Raw genomic sequence first — 19,515 nt, 5'->3', positions numbered from 1 at the left:
CTTGGGTAATGGCACTTGTTTTTTTTTAAAAGCTTTTTTAAAATCCTTTACGTACTTACATTTGTTTCAACGAAATGTCATTTAATATTTAAATCTTCACAATCAAAAGGAAAGTACCTTTGATTTTTGATAATTTCCACATTCAGAGTTGTTGGACTTGATATTTAAAAAATAAAGAAAAAAAATCAATAACTGAATTGTTTTTTAGCTGATTAAAAAAACCAACATTTTTTAGGTTTAGGGTAAGTAAAGTTCTTTTCCTTCAAATTAAACAATTTTTACATATAAATTCTGATTTGTAATGTAACAAACACATATTTAAGTAATTTAAGGAATGCTCCATTTAAAAAAAATAGTGACAAATGGTGTTTTTTATAACCACCCATATTTTCCTCACCAAAAAATGTCCAATTTCTATGAATTTCTGTTTTTTTATGCTGTATAAAGGTACAGTTTTTGACCATCAGACCATCATTCCTGGTTACTTAGATTTTCCATCCCAACTTAGCTACCGTTAAAATTAATAAGCAGTCAAGGGAAAGGTTAAACAGTTTAATTTTGAAATTATTTACTGCTTTCTTACAAAAATGTTGTGTCATTAAAAGAGGAATCTAATAGTTTGACTGGATTCTGGTGTTATCTTGAGATAAAATCCTTTAGCTACTAGTATTGATTTTGTGATCTAATAAAGACATTAGTCATACTCTCACACAGTTTTGTTTGTAGCAGATGTTACAATGCGAGGTTAGATTGTGTCTGGGGAGAATATAGTAATTCAATTGAATCATCAGCACTTCTCTAGATTTTTACTGATGTAGTGGATAAATCTATATATTGTCTTCGATGAAACATCATTATCAACCAATAGGAGGGCCACAGGTTATTATTATATTATATGGTGTTAAATGTTTTTTTGACTTGCATTGTAAGGTATGAAATTACATTTTATTTAGATCTATATTTTAAAGGAAAATGCTATAATTTTGGTATGTTGAAAGTGTTTATTGTGAGCATTTATTTAACAATATGTTGTATGTTACACAAGCTTTGCTTGCTGTATTCTTGACATGAGCACTATATAAGATTTTTTTTCTCCAATTGATAAAAATATTTTATTATATAATGTAAATGTGAAAATTCTAACAATTCACATGTTCAAAAAGAAATGTATCATTTGAACAGAATGTTGATAAAATGCATGCAACTCTGAAACCATGCAACCAGCTGCATGGAAAATATATAAGCATGATGTGGAATATGACATCAAATACTTAGTTCATAGAAATAACAGTACCAATGAGAATATACATAATTTTACATATATTTACTACAGTTTTCATTGCTTTTCAATATGAAAAAAGGAATGGGGGGTATAAGTCTTTGGGACAGCAACCAATTGACAGAAACAACTGAAGACATGATATGACATTCTAGCAGCTTAATATATATTTGTAGTAGGGTATGTATCAAAAATGTAATGCCTTCAAAAGAACCTTTTCTTGAATCTTGATGTTGACCTTATAAAAGCATTTAGAATTCTTCTAATGTAATTTTAATTGATATTAACCCATATATCCTAGGGGAACATCCCTCATACATATTTCATTGATATTTTAACATATCTCCTGTCACTATCATTTATACATATATGTGCAATGGCTTTTTGCTTTTTACTGATTATTCTTATTCATATTTATTTGTTTGACTTTAGTCCTGACCTATAAAAAATTAACAAGCTTGGGATTTTCAAAATAAATGGTTAAACTAAGATAAAATTGACTGTTTTTATACAACAACAATCAGAGAAGTCTCTGATGATTTGGACATATTCAACACTTCTTTCTGTTTTTCAGAAGTTGGTGATTAGGTCAGTTTAAGCGGAACCCCTTTCTGTTTTTCAGAAGTTGGTGATTAGGTCAGTTTAAGCGGAACCCCTTTCTGTTTTTCAGAAGTTGGTGATTAGGTCAGTTTAAGCGGAACCCCTTTCTGTTTTTCAGAAGTTGGTGATTAGGTCAGTTTAAGCGGAACCCCTTTCTGTTTTTCTGAAGTTGGTGATTAGGTCAGTTTAAGCGGAACCCCTTTCTGTTTTTCAGAAGTTGGTGATTAGGTCAGTTTAAGCGGAACCCCTTTCTGTTTTTCAGAAGTTGGTGATTAGGTCAGTTTAAGCGGAATTCCTTATCTTGCTTATGATAAGTCAATGATATTTTGTATGCAGTTTTATAATGCATCATAATATATCATTTCATGAACATTATTTGGCCCTCAACCTTGAGTCATGGTTCATTGAATTTGGATGCTTTGCATAGTTTTATACATGTTTAAGTTTAGCCATTTTTAATAACAAAATTACATACAGGCGAGACATATCTATGTGTCAACGTCAATAGTACAATATAAACTACATTCTGGCAAAGTATGAAAAATTTTGTCATTTTTTTGTTTATACCCCATACTACCGGTACCTTAAATTTCACAAGCATTCATCCTAATATTTTAAATGCAGGAATAGACATGTCTGATTAACAGTTGATGGCAGAATAAAAGGATTTGCTTTGTCTTAAACCAGGTTTAAGTTGATAGAATTGTTACAGTGGTAATGTTTCTGTTTATTACATCAATTCAAAGAGCTTGAACTCCTAATTTGCCTGTTTTAGGAAAGATTGATTGAGAAGCACCAGCAAGTTAGTTTGGTTCATTTCTGTTATAAGTATATATTGCACAAAATAATGAAGATTAATTTGTTTCAACAGGATTTAAAAGTCTACCTTGATAATACCTAGACTAGTAAATAACTTAATAAAGAGATTGTACTATAAACATTGTGAACAAACTGTGAATAGGATTACTGCAAAGTTGCAAGCTTTGATTTATGTATTAAAGGTTTTTCATGTTATTTTGTATTTTCACATCTATATAAAATAAATTGAAACTATATTGTTAATGTTACTTTAAGAAGGTGTATCTTTAAAATCAGGGATGGTTTGAATAAATTTTAAGCTATTTAAAAATTTAAATCTTCAATGAACAAATAAAGATACATCTGACAGACAAATGAATACTAGGAAGTTATAGCATTGGTGAGTTCAGTTTAAATTTTATCATTTGATTTATATTATCCATGAAATGATTCTTCCAAGCCCTCATCTTTAAGGAATTTGAACATGGAAAAATCTGCTCCCCTGATCTGCTGGTTAAGCATTTTCACCCAGAAGTTACAAGTCAAGACATCTTACATGGATTCCGCTGAAGGCAAGATTTATGTCAATATAATTTCAGAAGGATAATCTATTTTGATAAGGTAGTGGTACACTTGTATTGAAGAAACTATAAATATCCTTTATAAAGTGATGCATTTGAAAAAGATATAAACCATCAAAATTGATCATGATAAATAACTAAATTCTGCTAACTTTAATCCCTTTTGCATATACTGTTTCCATGGTTCTGTACAGATAACACCTTTTGTCATCTAAAATGTTTGTTTTTTTATGTTCTCACTAATACTACAAATATCGAAAAAGCATCTGATGAACCAGTTACTCATTCAGAAACACACATGGCTAAATACATACACATTCAAAGAACTTGTATTACAACAAAATTTGATTTGTAGGAAAAATATGTCACAAATTATCTGTTGGTACCATTTTCTAAATTTCTGTTGACCCCCATTTTCAAAATATCTGTTTGCCTCCATTTCAAAACAATATTAATTATTTGTGGATGTGCCTGACACTTAAAAAATGTGCAATCTGTGATTTTGCTGAAATGTCAGTTTTCTTATTTTTTATTGCATTATTCTTTAATAATTTATGGATAGATGTCTCTTTTTTTGGGGGGTTTAATTTTGGTCAATGTTTTGCCCTTCTTTATATGATTTATGATTACTTTAGTCCCCTGTTTCTATAAATAATAATCTGCTTAGATAGATGTTTCATTCCACTATGAGCCTCTAGTTTATTAATCTATTATTGGTAATATTGTCACATGTAATCAATTGTTATAGAGGCCTTGATGAAAAAAGCAGAATTTATTGGAATTAATCTAAATATATTGGTGCTTTTGATTAAATGTGATGCGTTTAATTAATCGTAGAAGTAAATTCATTGTAATACATATGTAAGACCTTCATTACTGTCTGCGTTAACAGTACTAGTTGTTGGGAGACAGATATAAATTGCTTAGTTTTTTCATTAGAGCCTTAAATAAACTTTCATACATGCCTATGATAATCACTCTGTCCATCCATCAGCACTTTCATCGTGTAAAATAACTCAAGTTTGCTTTGACAGATGTTTATGATTACATGTACAGTACTTAAAAAACTGTAAAAAACATGGAATTCTATGTCAGCCATTCAAAGGCCTTGAGATGCCCTTGAAATTTGTAAAAATAGCCAAAATTGTGGTAAAAAACCTTGAATTCCAGATGTTTAGTTGCTTCTTCTCAAATTTGACAGATTTGCCTTTCAGAACATCCTAGAAGGTTCAGCTGCAATCTTTTTATTCTATACTGCACAATGATTTCTGAATGAAGTGGCTTGACCAAATTTCTTTTCTTTGTAAGCAGTTATGAACATCCCAAGATGGAGAATAGAAAATTTGGTAGAAATAATTTCTTACAATTTGTATGAATAAGAAATAATTCTTTAAAATGGTTATGCACCTCGAAATAATTTCTGAAGTACTGTATTTAGCAATTTCTTTGTCTGTCCATCCTTCTGTTTTAAAAAAAAATGGTTTCTGAATGATATCTTAAGTATCCCTTGATTGATAGCAATGAAACTTGTATGAATAAGAAATAATTCAGATTTGATATAAGGGAAGGAAGCCTGCTAAAAAAAGACTGAAAATTAAGAAAAAATATGTTGTTGTTTCTGGGTGAAATTTTGAGGTACACTTGTTGGGTTTTAATATTTATAAATACTTATACCAGTGGTTGAAAATTGAAAAGGTAGGAAGCCTATGGATTTTAGGTCACTTTGTAAAATTCAAGGTCATTGTTGCTAAGGAAAGCTGTTAGTATCTGAATGTGTCTCAACAGTCAACTTTTCCTGAATATTTTAACTAGGCAAGTGCTTCCATACCCAGTTGGTTAGCCAAGGTCAGGGGAAACCCTGCCCAATTTGTTTTAAATGTATCCCCAAAAAGGGTTTTAATGTACTAGTATATTGGTACTCTGGAGAAAGAATTGGTAACAATTTTGGTTTCTAGATATCTGACTTTTAATACTCCCTGGAGCATTAAGTCCTAGCTTAGTCATATTATTTTTGGATGATTATTTGAGCTGTAACACATTTTTACAGGTGAAAAATGATCAATAACAGTACATGTTTTATTAGTCCCTTCAAGCATACTAGTATTTTGAACCTGAAATAAAAATAATTTCTCTCATTAAATGTCCAGCTTTTTACTTGTTACAGGTTTTTTTAAGTGTATAACTAAAAAATTTGTAAGGGTTCCGCTGAACCCAGTGTCTTGCCTACTTTTGCTGTTGTCTATGTCTTCAGTGTGATAGGGGAATACACATAATAGATTTACAGTTAATGAAATAAAGCGTTTGAAATGTATGAAAAAAGTTATGCTTGTAAAAAATGAATACAGTATGCAATCAAATGTATAGATTTATAAAAGAGTTGAAACATAAATTTATTGAATGAACAAATGATAAAGAAGATAATTTTTACATTTTCCTCTAGAAATCATTTGATTATAAGAAGCTTCTGTCCAAGTGTGGTAAAAATCAAGGATGGTTTATGAATCTAATAAATGTTTTAAAAACTTTAACTGCAGACTGTATGTAATGTTAAGTGGAAGAAAAACTAAGTCCATTTATAAGTAATATACGGAAAAACAGGAACTAAATTTTTATTAAATTTCCTTCTAGATACTAGCTTTTGATCATAAACAAGCTTCTGTCTAAGTTTGGTACAAATCAAGGATAGTTTATGAAAGTTATTAAAGTTTTTAAAACTTGAACCACAGAGTGAATGTAATGTTAACTGGCATAAAAACTAAGTCCATTTATAAGTAAAATACGGATAAACAGAATTTTTTTTTTTTAACAAAATTTACTTCTGGATACTATCTTATGATGATAAACAAGCTTCTGTCCAAGTTTGGTACAAATCCAGGATAGTTTATGAAAGTTTTTAAAACTTGAACCACAGAGTGAATGTAATGTTAACTGGCATAAAAACTAAGTCCATTTATAAGTAAAATACGGATAAACAGGATTTTTTTTTTTAACAAAATTTTCTTCTGGATACTATCTTATGATGATAAACAAGCTTCTGTCCAAGTTTGGTAGAAATCCAGGATAGTTTAAGAAAGTTATTAAAATTTCAAAAACTTTAACCACAGAGTAAATATTTGTGGACGCCGCCGATGACGACGACGGAATGTAGGATCGCTATGTCTCGCTTTCGCGACAAAAGTCGCAGGCTCGACAAAAAGGGAGCAGCACTGGCATGTATCTAATGGAGAAGTCATCACATGCAGTTAAGAAACGTCCTTTAGTTAGGAGATGTCCGTAACTGACCATTTCTATGTCCATAACTGACAACCATTTTAAGTCGTAAATAATTCTGTCAATATGAAAATCATTAGAATTATTTCTTTTTAAAGAAACAAATTAACAAATTAACTATGAATAATATAGGCAGGTTTTGCAAAGTGGGTTGACTTTGATGAAGAAGGATACTACACAGTGGCGGATCCGGGGGGGGTTCCGGGGGTTGAAACTTCCCCTTTTATTTTTGACGATCAATGCATTTGAATGGGGACATATAGTTGGAACCCCCCTTTTATCCTGGGTTGGGAACCACCCCTTTTAAAAATGGCTGGATCCGCCCCTGTTACAGACCCCTGAAAAAGTTGCTTTTATTGTTATGGGACTTAAATTGTCAAAAAGTCAGAATTATTTTTTATGATGTTCCAATTCGAAATTCGAAATTCATTGTATTGAGATCAGCTGACATTATTTGCCCAAGGTGAAGTTCTACAGGGATTATCACTTTCAACAAAATAATTGCGGACTTTTTTTAATTTTTACACTGGGACTTTGGTTGGGCAATAGATCAATCAATCAGGTAAACTAACACATTCCCTAAGTATCATCAAAGATCGTCATTTGACATTTCAAAGAAAATGAATAAAACTTCATTTTAAATACTTTTTTATTTCATAAAAAACAAATATTGCATTATAAATAGTATAAAATACATATCTTTCTTGAGCTTATTGGATTTATTTTGGACCCTCGTCTGTTACATTCCTTCACCCTATCTTGAGGTTTTGCATTTGCCTAAAATTGGTGCTTCAACCAATTCTCCCCATAGACTTACATAGGACAGTTAGACTAAATTTATATTTGAAGTATAAGTAATGGTGACAGTGTATTTCTCCTGGGAGGATAAAGTGACTGGTGAAGTAAATATCAGTAGACTATAATAAACCATTTGGAGAGAGTGGATTTTATATGCAATACAGTCATTAGAAGTTGCTTATGCAAATAAAACAATATTGTGACATTTAGATAAAACAATTTTACAAATTTGTAAATACATAGTTTATTTGAGCCCCATAGAAAGGTAATTAACATACAGATTACTAACTTTGATATTTACAATGGCTTAGTATGTGACTCTATTAGCTGAATTGTGAAAAATTCAATATCTGAATCCATACACTAACTTTAATCTGTATAGAAGAATTTTATATTCGGTGAAATGTTGTAATCTGAATTTATTGGTAAAGGCAAAATGCATGTGATTGTATGTAAATAAAGACATTATATTCAAGTTAGTTTGACTTAATCTTTTACTCCTTAAGGTAGGATCATTAATTTTTTGTTTGTTGAATTATTTTCAGGTTTTCAGATAAGAAATAGTTGCTTTAATGATTTTTTTGTTGTTTTTAAAAGAGATATCTAACTTTTTTTATGCTATATAACACAAAAGTTCCTTTCTACAACTATCATAAACATGTGTAAAATAATCTGGTCATCAAATGTACCTTGATTGTCAATCTGTTCTGGGTGACAAATGTAGTTAACATATGCGGTAAAGAAGTTCTACCAAGTGATTATGAAAAGAATTTAAAATCTTCTGTATATTTATAAAAGGAGATGCAGGCTATAGATTGAAATAAACAATTAATTTCCCCATAGGCGACAGTGATAGCCTTTTTCGAGATACAGACTTTAGAAAGTTGATTTTTTTAACAAAACCTTGCTAGAATTAAAGAAAAGTTATTAGGACAGTATTTTTTGGTCCAAAAAATATAGGTTCGCGTAGCTTTTCTTAGCGTAATTTGTACTTATCTCCCATGCCTATCAATTTTGCACTTAAAAATACGTGTCTCATCCTAGCGTTTAAAAGACATCTCAGTCCCGTTAGGGCTAAGGAAAATAATTTATTTGACCTTTGGTATAATGCAGAATGCACAAAGTCTCTAATAACAAAAAATAACGGGCGCACATATCAACCAATCAGGATTAGCTATACTCTTAATTCTGAATACCATGTTATGCTCATAAAATCGCTGCGCCCATAAAATCTAATGGTTTATTGTAACCTATATGTCAATGACACCATAACCCAATAACAACATTAACCATCTTACAGGTTTCATGTAGGAGCCTGTAGTTCAGTGCTTGTCCTTCAATGGTTGTTTTTTGTCATATTTGTTTCTGTTTTGTTTATTGTTTTATCATAAACCGTTGGTGTTATCATTTGAATTGTTTAACATTTTGTCATGTCAGGACCTTTTAATAGCTTACTGTACAGTATGGGTTTTGTTCATTGTTGAAGGCCTTACCATGATATATAGTTGCTTACATTTATGTCATTTGGTCTCTGGTGGATAGTTGTCTCATGAGCAGTCATACCACATTTCTTATATTATGTTTGTTTTTACATGTTCATCTGGGTTGCTCCAAGATAATGCCTTCATTTTACAAACCATCCTTTTCAAATTTGGAGGGATCTTTCTTACCATCAAAACTGTGGATGGTAAGAAAAACATGATTTGGGGGGGCCTTTGTGGGGTTGACTTAGGAAAATATCCAGTATTAATTCTTGTTTACTGTCAACTTTTGCAGTTTCACAGCTGAAATGCAAGATAAAAGAGTTTTGAATTCTTTTATATACATCTATGAACAAGATGGTCTTTAAAAATTAGTCATTAATTAATAGTGTGGGAAAAAAGTTCTAGACATTGTCTAAAGCATTATGAAAGTTAGCCATGTGTTGACATGTCTGAACTTATGTACAAATGACAGTTAGAACAAAATAAAGAAGCATCTAATATATAATTTAAATCTAATAAATGAAAATGAATCCAGATTTAGCTAATACCTTGTTGATATTAAAATACTGACATCTTCCAACCATTTTGCCAGATTTTTTACAGTAAAATCATGTTTATCTTACAGGCCACAAAAGTAGCATCTGCTGCATCAAAGAAGACAAAAGAATTAGGTCAAACTGTAAATGACAGTGTTATAAAACCAACCAAAGAAAAGGTAACAACAGTTTGTTTTACAGGTGTTAAAGTACTAATTCATTAACAGTGGAAATGGCTTTACTAACATTTATTGGTGAAGGTGACAGTTTTATTTATTCTTGTATTATTTCAAGTTAAAAGTGTGAACATTGAAAAAAGGTACATTCCATAAGAATCATCCTTTTGTTAAAAAGAGCAAACCTGTAGATATGTATAAAAGTGTGTATACACCAGTGAGACAGCAACTCAACAACAAAACAAATAGACAACATCTAAAGGGCAACATAAAGTATTAAACAAAAGACAGGTGTCTTTATAATAATTATTATGTCAAGCTCTAGTTCTTCCAGAGTAAAAAAAAAATAGGTGAGAATGGAATTAAACAAAAACTACCAAAGATCTACTGTCACAACCATCTGTCAAATTCTCTAGTTAATAAAACATCTAAAAGACAACCAATGACAAGGTTTCCTGACCCTGAACAGCTGACACTTCAATCTAAATACTGCTATATATATACATTTCATCAGATTCACTTATTAAATGTATAAATAAAAGATTTTCTTTTTATCCTGGTTACTGATGATATAAATTTTGTAAATTGGTAAATCAGGGTTAATGGGGGGATCACTCACTGAAAAAAACACCATGTTTATTTACTACTTACAGAAAATATGAAGCCTTTGTCTATAAAACTTATAATATTTTTGACCTAACACCAGTTAAAAAGTCCCATTTTGAGATTTTTTTAAATCTATTCTAACTTAGACTTATTTAAGTTCCTGGAATTTGTTACCATCAATTGCATGTTTTCTGGTTGGTTTTGGTGTGAATAGGACTTAGATTTAGGTTAATGTTGTATGTTTAGTTAGACCTATTTGATTTTATTCTCTTTGGATTTTCAGCATTGCTTTTAAGGAAAGCATCTGTTCTTATTAAGAAATAAGATTCTACTTAGACAAAGTAAAATTACAGACTTGCTATTTTATCATGTAAAAATTTTGATTTTTTAACACTTAATGTAAAAAAATCAAGTTAAACTTTTTTACACAGTATATAATTTAGACTTATCCTTTTTTTAGATCTCTTTCAATAATATGAAATAAAATGTTATTCATGAAAAATCCAAAGAACAGAAAATGACGTTGGTATGAACGTATTTCCTTGATAATGTTGCTTAATCTGACGCATGCCTAGATTATTTTTTGTGGTTATAGATTTTCATGTTAATGCCCTGTAGTGATTATGATTTTAGTACAGATATTCTTTATGTTTGTTTAACTAATGTGAAGATTAGTAGACAATTTTATACAATCGTAAACAGGATGATTTCAAGTTAATGGTTGAATTTTTGAATGATTTGACTTCTTTAGGTTCAAGAAGGCACATTACTTGATGGTATATCATCATCTGTGTCAGGGTTAGCTAATAAAGTAAGTAACAATATAAGTATAAGGTAATAATTCAAACTTCCTGATGCTGCTGTTCATGTTCTTATTTGGTGAGATTAGATTTGAGAGTCAACTTCAGTATCATTATTAAACACAATTTTATTTCATACTTTTCATGTTTAGTTCTGTGTTTTGTCCCATATTTGTTTTATAATATATATAATATTTTCAAACAAGAATCTCAGAAATTTAAATATACTGATCTATATCTTTCTCAGCTATTAACATGTTTGTCCATACATTTTCTAATGCTTACTGTCCAGACAGTTTAATTATTAAAAGATATTTTAAGATATCTGTGACTGGCAAACTGATATGATGTGGCCTGAAAGGTAGATATTATTGACAGGAAATTTTAATGGCTCTATCATACTGCACTAGTCAAAGCCAATTGATTTGAGTTTTTTAATGGGTAAATGAAATTGACTAATAGCTGAACATGTCTTATATTGTGCATTGATGATAAATTATTTTTATAACGTGTTGACATTTACAGCAAAGAAACATAATGTAAAGTTTTATCTTTACAAAAAAAATGTTTTTAATTACTTACAGTTTGAACATGTTATAATTGGTAAACTATTTGGTCCAGTATGCATGCTTCTTGTTAATTTTTGTTCAGTTTTATGCATGTACCTTCCCCCTTTATGCATGTTTGTAGGTAATGATTAACTTTGTATTAATTGTTATTTAGTACAAAATATTGAAGAAAAAAATTGTGTCTTTTCCAGGTGAAAGAAGGTTCTTTGATGAATGACGTTGGATCCTCCATGAGTGGATTTGCTTCAAAGGTCGGTCTTGTTACTATTTTATTCATCAATTTGTTTATATACTTGATCTTACATATGTTATATATAAGTACTGCTCTTTAACATCATTCTCAAGCTTAAACTACTTTTTAGGATCAATAAGGATCATGTTGCCACCAGACTTTCACTTGACCTATAAATTTTCTAGACTGGTCTTTTTTTGAAAGATTAAATGGTAATTTAGAATGTTTTCTACATATCAGCTTGTTCAGAAAATACATTTTTAAAAGTGGTCCTACAAGATGTTAACATCTCTATTAAGTAGCCTATGTATGGAGTGCCCTGTATAGTAAGCATTAGTTTTGGTAAATAAAGTTCATAGAAATTGATTGAACAAATGAAAAAAAATATATATTTATTGGTCATTCAAGTTGGTTTCATCAGAAAAATAAGTGCAAGGTGTCTAAATTTCTGTATGGTAGTGATTTCAAGAGATATTTTCAGTATACATTTCCTCATAAACTACTAGACTAATTCAGGTACTGTTACCAAACATATTTTTAGGGATACTTTATTTTGCATTTAGTCCTTTCTAGCCGACTTTGCAGCAATTTAAATTTTGTGATTTTATAATTTTCTTGGCATATTTATATTGAGGAAGCTCTAAGTTTTACATGTTCAGGTAGATTTATATTGAGGAAGTTCTAAGTTTTACATGTTCAAGTATATTTATATTGAGGGAGCTCTAAGTTTTACATGTTCAGGTAGATTAATATCTCTAACTTTTACATGTTCAGGTAGATTTATATTGAGGAAGCTCTAAGTTTTACATGTTCAGATAGATTTATATTCACATTATTTTTCTACTTGCGAAAGTCATGAAAATGAATTGGTTTACAGTGAACCTATATTTACACCTGTGCTCCTTTTGATGATTACTTTTTTATTTTTGTCTTTCTGTCTGTGTTCCAGTTCCTTGAATATTTTGCCAAATTTTTTTTCAGATTCTGCAAATCTGAGCTTCTTAAAACTGAGTATCAAGCTTTGTATGAGCATGATATACTGTGTTATGATTTTTCATAACAATGGCCCATTAACTTCCTGTTCACCAAATACTGGCATCATTAGTGAGCAATAGCTCACATTATATCTTGGTTTCTTTTTCAGTGCAGTTGATAAAAATTTACATTGGTGAATGTGTCAGGTTGTAATATTTCCTTGTCACTGTGGGCAAGCTCCCCATCATCTATTCCTTTATTCAAATTTATACCAGTAACAGTATTATCAAGAATTAGATTTTTTAGTGATGCTAGACATACTAATTATCATGCCTTGTTTGTATTTGTCAGATTACTAATGTTAGTTCTAAAGGATGGACAAACTTCTCTTCACTATGGGGAGAACCAAAGACAACATTGTCATCTGTAGATACTAGTCCTGGAGAGAAGTCCAACTTACTCAGTGGAAATTCTTCACCAGACAAGTTAGTATTCAAACATTAAAACCTACTGTTATAACCTGAGAGTGGTAAAAATCAATTATGCCTTCAATTTCAGGACTGGCATCAGTTTACTTACCGGTAAAAGAAGTAACACTTTTGTAAATTCTGGTGCAGGCTATAGGAAACATCCTTGTTCATCCTTAGACCTAATGAAGGTTTTTGAGAAACAAACAAAAAAATGTTAATTCCTGTGTCTTCTAGTCTTTTGTTATGAAGACATCTGTTAGCTGTTCATAATCAAATATAATAAAGATATGGTAAGTATTATTCAGTCACAACAGCTGCTTTGCAAGAATGTTAGCTATTTTTGAAAGAAATTAATCTTTGTTATATATTGACATAAAATGTGCAAGGAATTGCAACTTTCTGTATAAAGTAAGTATAAAAGGTTTATGTACACAAATCTGAATTTATTTGCAACAGATGTTGACACTGCTTGAACTGGTATGTGCACTTTGAATGTTAGCGTAAAGAGTGTTTTAACGTTGTTTTGACAAAATTTGAGGGAAAACTTCTACTTGAAGTTAATATTGGTGAAGTTGGGAGTATATAATTGGAAGATTTTAACCCTCAAATTTGGAGACAGGTCTACTATAGGAAAGTTCAAACTTTTGAAAAATTATCTGGATTGTTTACATCTCTGATGTGAGCAGTCAACTGTAAGAACCTAATTTTGATGCCAACATTGTTTATATACACCAATGACTTAAGGTTTATATAACAGTTCATATGTATGTGAAGGTACTGTAAGATGTTAGATTATGTAAACATGCATTAATATGTACAGTTAACTCTCGTTGTCTCGAACTCGGTTGACTCGAAATTTCGAATGAGTCGAAGTTTTCTCGTGGTCCCGAACTTTGTTCCATATAAATATATGTATTTCGACTCCTGGTGAGTCGAAATTGGATGAGTCGAAATTTCGGTTGACTCGAACTAAATTTACGGTCCCAAGGTTAACAAAAGCATTCAAAATTCATTATTTATCTCGAACTAATACACATGTGTCAAAACATGACCTCGGGGATTTAAATGGATTGAAGAGTTAACCTGACGATACACGTGTAATTAAATTTCCAGTCACTGACCACTGTATTGATTATTGACATTCTTTTTCCACGAATGTTTACCTAAGATTATCCTTGATCAACATGATAAATAATTCGTGATACATTGTTATAGTTAATAAAAAATTGTTTAAAATGTTTGAAAAACAATTAACCGTAAACATACACTAATGAGCTTGGTTGTGCATAAAGTAGGGATTAAGACTTCCGTTGGTGATCAACTCAAAACTACTCAATCGGCGTCTTTAATTTTTTGTATTTCCTCTTGCAGAAAAAGTTTGAAATAAAAGAAAATGAAAAGAAATCTAAATTTTCTAAAATCTCTTGAATACGAGAATGAACAATTTTGTCAACTTTAAATAACGCTAAGATCGATTGGAAATTACTCTCTTGGCTAAAAACCACAGGAAAAATTGTAACTGTACAAAGAAATAAATAAGAGAAGAATACATAAAATGTTATTATAATAATAAAAGACCATAACATACAGATACATCGATCTTAGACCAGAATATCGATTCCCTACCCATATTCATCCGGATTTATTTTAGCTTTACCAAGCTAATAAGAGTTGTGTCCCTTGGTCTGTCAAACTTCCGGTTTTCGTTTGAGTCGAACTACGGGTATCTCGAAATATTTCTCTGGTCCGGCTGACTTTGAGATAACGAGAGTCGACTGTATTAATATTTCTACCGAAGGTGGTGGTTCTCTCTAGGCACTCAGGCTTCCTCCACCAAGCACAATAGTGTTGAAAGAGGCTTAAAACACTAATCAATCTATCAAATGTTACTAGGTCAGCATCTAGGCAAAAGTAGAACAATTTGACAAACTTTTCAGGGGGTAGTAAGGTGAGTGCATACATGAAAAAAACCAAGTATGGTAATTCAAATACTCATCATATTGTAAATCAAATTTTGATTTGATTTTTTGTTTATGAGTATAATGTTAAATATTCTGTTAATGAATACAATATAGGATGAATATCATTCAATGTTTAAGTTTAGATGTATAAAAATAAGAAGATGTGTGATTGCCAATGAGACAACTGTCCACTGAAGTTCAAATGAAGTTGATATAAGCAATTATAGGCAACTGTATGGCCACAATGAGAAAAACCCACATCCTATAGTCATCTATAAAAGACTCAGACATGAAAAATGAATGTTTCATGAATTTCTTGGTAGGCACACATGTTCTCCAGATAAAATATTGCACAGTTACAATGCCAGGGGGACATTTTACTGTGTTGTAGCTGTAGTTATCTTAATCAATAGAATTAGTATTAGCTCAATAAAAAAGGGCATGATAACTTTATAATTGTAGATATAGATAACAGTTTTTCAGAATAAATAAAAAAATATCTATTGTTTATTTATTATCTGTTTTCAGAGATCTAAGTAAAAACAGACTTCTGTCAGAAGACGATGATGATAATTGGGGATGGGGCAATGAGTGGGAAAGTAAAGGCTCTAAAGGTTCCCCAAGGAGATCAGAAGATTCATCATCTGGCTTTGATTCAAAGAAGGCAGATGATGACCTTGAGAATTGGCTGAATGATGATGACTCTTTAATACAAACCTCTAAGTCAAAGTCTAAATCTAAGAAAGTGGAAGATGACTGGGATAATTGGGGCGATAACAGCAAAACGGATAAAGTTAAGACTGACAAAAAATCATCTAAAGGTAAAAGTAGTGATGGATGGGAAGATGTGGACTGGAATGCTGGCTTTAGTTCAAATGAAAAACAAAAGCAGCCATTGGTTGGAGATTTATTGGACCTTAGTGAAGACACCCCTGTCACAACCAATGGAAATTCAGGATGGGACAATGAAGTTTGGGCTAATGAAGAAGAGGAAGATGAGTGGCAAAGCTTAGATATAGGTTCATCGGATAATAGGAAACTCAAATAATTAACACAGTATCTACTTTATGTGTTCATATTTTAACTTAAATCCCATGAATCCATTGAAATAATTACCAAATGTTGTATTTCATGGCTTAGTGAGACTGCAAGCACCACACTTACTAAATGCAAAAAAAAAATATCTTGAAAAAGTTAAAATACTTGAAAGTTATAACCTGAATGTTAAGAATCTGTCTAAATTGAAAAAAATAGGTGCTAAACTACAATAATTTAATTTTGGATGTAACCCGTCTTCTGATTGGCTGAAAGTGTTTTGTCTATCAGCTCATAGATATATTTTGTCATGTGGCTGTGACGCCACCAACGTTTTTTTCAAAATTTACTCCTTAAAAATGGAATTTAGAATTAAATTATAAGGAAGGACTGTAATATTTTTTCTGTCTAATCGAAATAACCTAAAAAATGTGGTGCACACTTTTAAATAACCCGCTACGTGGGTTATTCAGTGTGCACCACATTTTTTATGTTATTTCTTCATAGACAGAAAAAATATTACAGTCATTCCTTAAATAAATCTGATAATCAATGTTATACAGAAAGAAGATATATCAAGTACAAAGGTTAATAACTGAAGTAGCCAAAACATTTCATAATAATTTGGAATTTGATACATTCTTGATAATATTTAAAATATTCATCAGATATTGCACTTTTTTTAAACTGTCCTAATCAATAAATTTTTGCTGAAAAAAAAATTTAATGCATGAAATTGCTTGTTGTTTGGCAATTTGTATTAGAAAAGCAAATATTTAGATCTATATTTACTCTGGGAGTATGCTGATCTATATGTTTTCCTGTTTTTATACGACAGCAAAAAATGTTTGCGGTCTTATATTGGTATCACGTCGTCGTCGTCATCGTCCTCCGAAGACACTTGGTTTCCGGACAATAACTTTAGTATTAGTTAATAGAAATCTATGAAATTTAAACACAAGGTTTATAACCACAAAAGGAAGGTTGGGATTGATTTTGGGGGTTATGGTCCTAAAAGTTTAGGAATTAGGGGCCAAAAAAGGGGCCCAAATAAGCATTTTTCTAGTTTTCAGACAATAACTTGTGGAACGGTGTATGGATCTCTCTGAAATTGTTCAACAAGTTTCCATACCACAAAGGGATGGTTAGAATTGGCTTTGGGGGGTAATGGCTCAAACCGTTTAGGGATTAGGGGCAAAAAAGGGGGAAAAAACAAGGGTTTCCTTGTTAATGGACAATCACTTTTAAGTACAATGTTAAAAAAATGTTGTATTGTCTTGAGGTGATTAGCTGTCAATTTATATTTAGAAGTTACTAATAAAAATGCTGATTAAAGATATATATTATTTTTAGACATGATTATGTATTTCATTTTCTATTTTAAGACTTTTATGATGTATTTAAATGGGTAATTATGGTTGCAAATTCCATTGGGAATTTGAATTGAGATAATGACCATATCTTGAGGGAAAGATTTTTTTTTGGAAAAAGGGGAGTGGGGAGGTGAAAAAAAATTGGGGGGGGGTTAAAAAGAAGTTGTGGGGGGGAACATTTTTTTTTTCTCATTACAGATTTCAGAAATTAAAAAGAAAATTTCTTCAAATAAATTTTTTTTTTGTAAAAAAAAAAAGTGGTGGGGTGAAAAAAAATTCTAAGTTATTCTGTGTCAGAAACCTTTTATGTGTCAAACATTTAATTTCAATCCAAATTCAGACCTGTATCAAGCACGAATATTGTGTCCATTTTTGCCCCAACTGTTCAGGGTTGGACCTCTGCGGTCGTATCCAGCTGCGCTCGGCGAAGCAATTTATAGTAGATGTATTGAGATTGCTGTTGATAAATTCCTTTACAGTAAGATGTTATCAAACTTTTTACTGAGCTAGCTTTATGTTATGAAGTGAAATAAACAATGTGTAAAGGAGTAACAGCTGTGTTGATCTGTTGCTTTTGTGGAAAATATCACATTGATTTTACATAAAAATTGTTCATTGTAAATTACATTGATGTATCTGTGATATTGTTGTAATTTATGTCATTAGGTTGTTCATGGGTGAAAGTTCACAAGATTTTAAGAAATATTTGCCTGATGTAATCTCTTTAAAAAAAAAAGATGTTTCCCAAATGTTCAGTTTATCTCCAATTTTATGCTTTCACTCATGAATTAACAGTAAAAATTTGCAGAATTTTAAATGTATATGTGGGAACAAATTATTTTAGAGGCATACCATAAAACAAACATCGGTCATTTATTCATTACTTCTATACATGCATTATATTTTCATATCAATTATATCGAATATCATTTTACCTTCAATAGTTCTTCTAATTAAAATATCTGTCAAAGCTTACAGCATCACTTGAGTTTGGAATAAACTAATTGCATAAACTGAAACGATCTTCACATTGTACTGAAATGTGTTGAATCATTTTATGGTGGATTTTGTTAGGGAGTTGTCATAATTTTGTTTCATTTGTTGGTAAAGATTTCAAAATCCCTTGATTAAGAACCCTCAAAGTAATGGTATTTTTTCTGTAACCACTTAAAACTTTTACCCATAAAATTGATCATTAAATAAAGGGTAAACGATGATGTTGAAGGGAGTAATTCTAAAATGAAAATCTATAGGATGGTACATGCAATAGAAAAATCCAAAACAAAAAGACATGTGTATGAAACAACAAAAACTGTTGTTCTTAAAGTCAATTGCAGCCACTTGTGAAATGAAACTTATAAAAGTAAAATTTGCTTTTCACGTACAAACTGTATTTGTTCATATGTATGTATTATAAGAGGTAGTCAAAGGGCAATACTTTCCTGTGTCTCAATTTTGTTCAAAATTATTGTGGATAAATGAATATAATTGTAGTAGATAAGTGTCCTAATGTTGCAAAATGTCATTAGATATTGCTGGTGCATCTCATAATGTTTCATTTCAAATTGTCGTTAATATTGATGTTATAGGATACTTATCTGAAGTCAAGTTGTTAATAAAATGTAAGCCAGTATTCATTTTAAGATTACACAATAAAACTTAAAAGCCACTTATTTTTTATAGCTAATAAGGTATAGTTAGTAACAAAATGTGAGACATAGGAATGCTAAACGGGCTCCAGTGTTGTCTGCATAATCTATTTGTATGAAGCTGCTTATCGTAGTAAGTAGAAGACCTAGTTATTTCATATCTTTTATACAGATACCCAATATTACAAAAGTTTCTATCTGGCATATATTCATTTCCTTGCCCTCAATTTCATGGTTCAGCAACTGCTAAAAAATTTTTTTTTATCACATTTCTCAGTTTCTATGAGTAAAATGAAAGACTGCTATATTTGGTTTATAGAATC

The 19,515-nt window shown here is 30.7% G+C and overlaps 1 protein-coding gene across 2 annotated transcripts in view; it reads left to right on the top strand.

Moving 5' to 3' along the window:
• The window catches only part of LOC127727157 (ADP-ribosylation factor GTPase-activating protein 1-like), a 41,181-nt gene extending 21,969 nt beyond the window's left edge, over positions 1-19,212 (top strand). Inside the window, exons 8-12 of one of the 2 annotated variants that reach the window (XM_052234606.1) lie at positions 9,436-9,525; positions 10,880-10,939; positions 11,689-11,748; positions 13,056-13,189; positions 15,664-19,212. In XM_052234606.1, the coding sequence (XP_052090566.1) occupies positions 9,436-9,525; positions 10,880-10,939; positions 11,689-11,748; positions 13,056-13,189; positions 15,664-16,183 (864 nt within the window). In that variant the 3' untranslated portion in view covers positions 16,184-19,212. The remainder of the gene's footprint in view (positions 1-9,435; positions 9,526-10,879; positions 10,940-11,688; positions 11,749-13,055; positions 13,190-15,663) is intronic. The other variant, XM_052234607.1, reaches the window with a different exon arrangement.
• The last annotated feature ends 303 nt before the right edge of the window (positions 19,213-19,515 follow it).

This window comes from Mytilus californianus, unplaced genomic scaffold, assembly GCF_021869535.1.
Source record: "Mytilus californianus isolate M0D057914Y unplaced genomic scaffold, xbMytCali1.0.p SCAF_19, whole genome shotgun sequence".
NCBI classification, from domain to species: Eukaryota; Metazoa; Mollusca; class Bivalvia; order Mytilida; family Mytilidae; genus Mytilus; species Mytilus californianus.
This window is presented reverse-complemented; position numbering and strand designations above follow the sequence as displayed.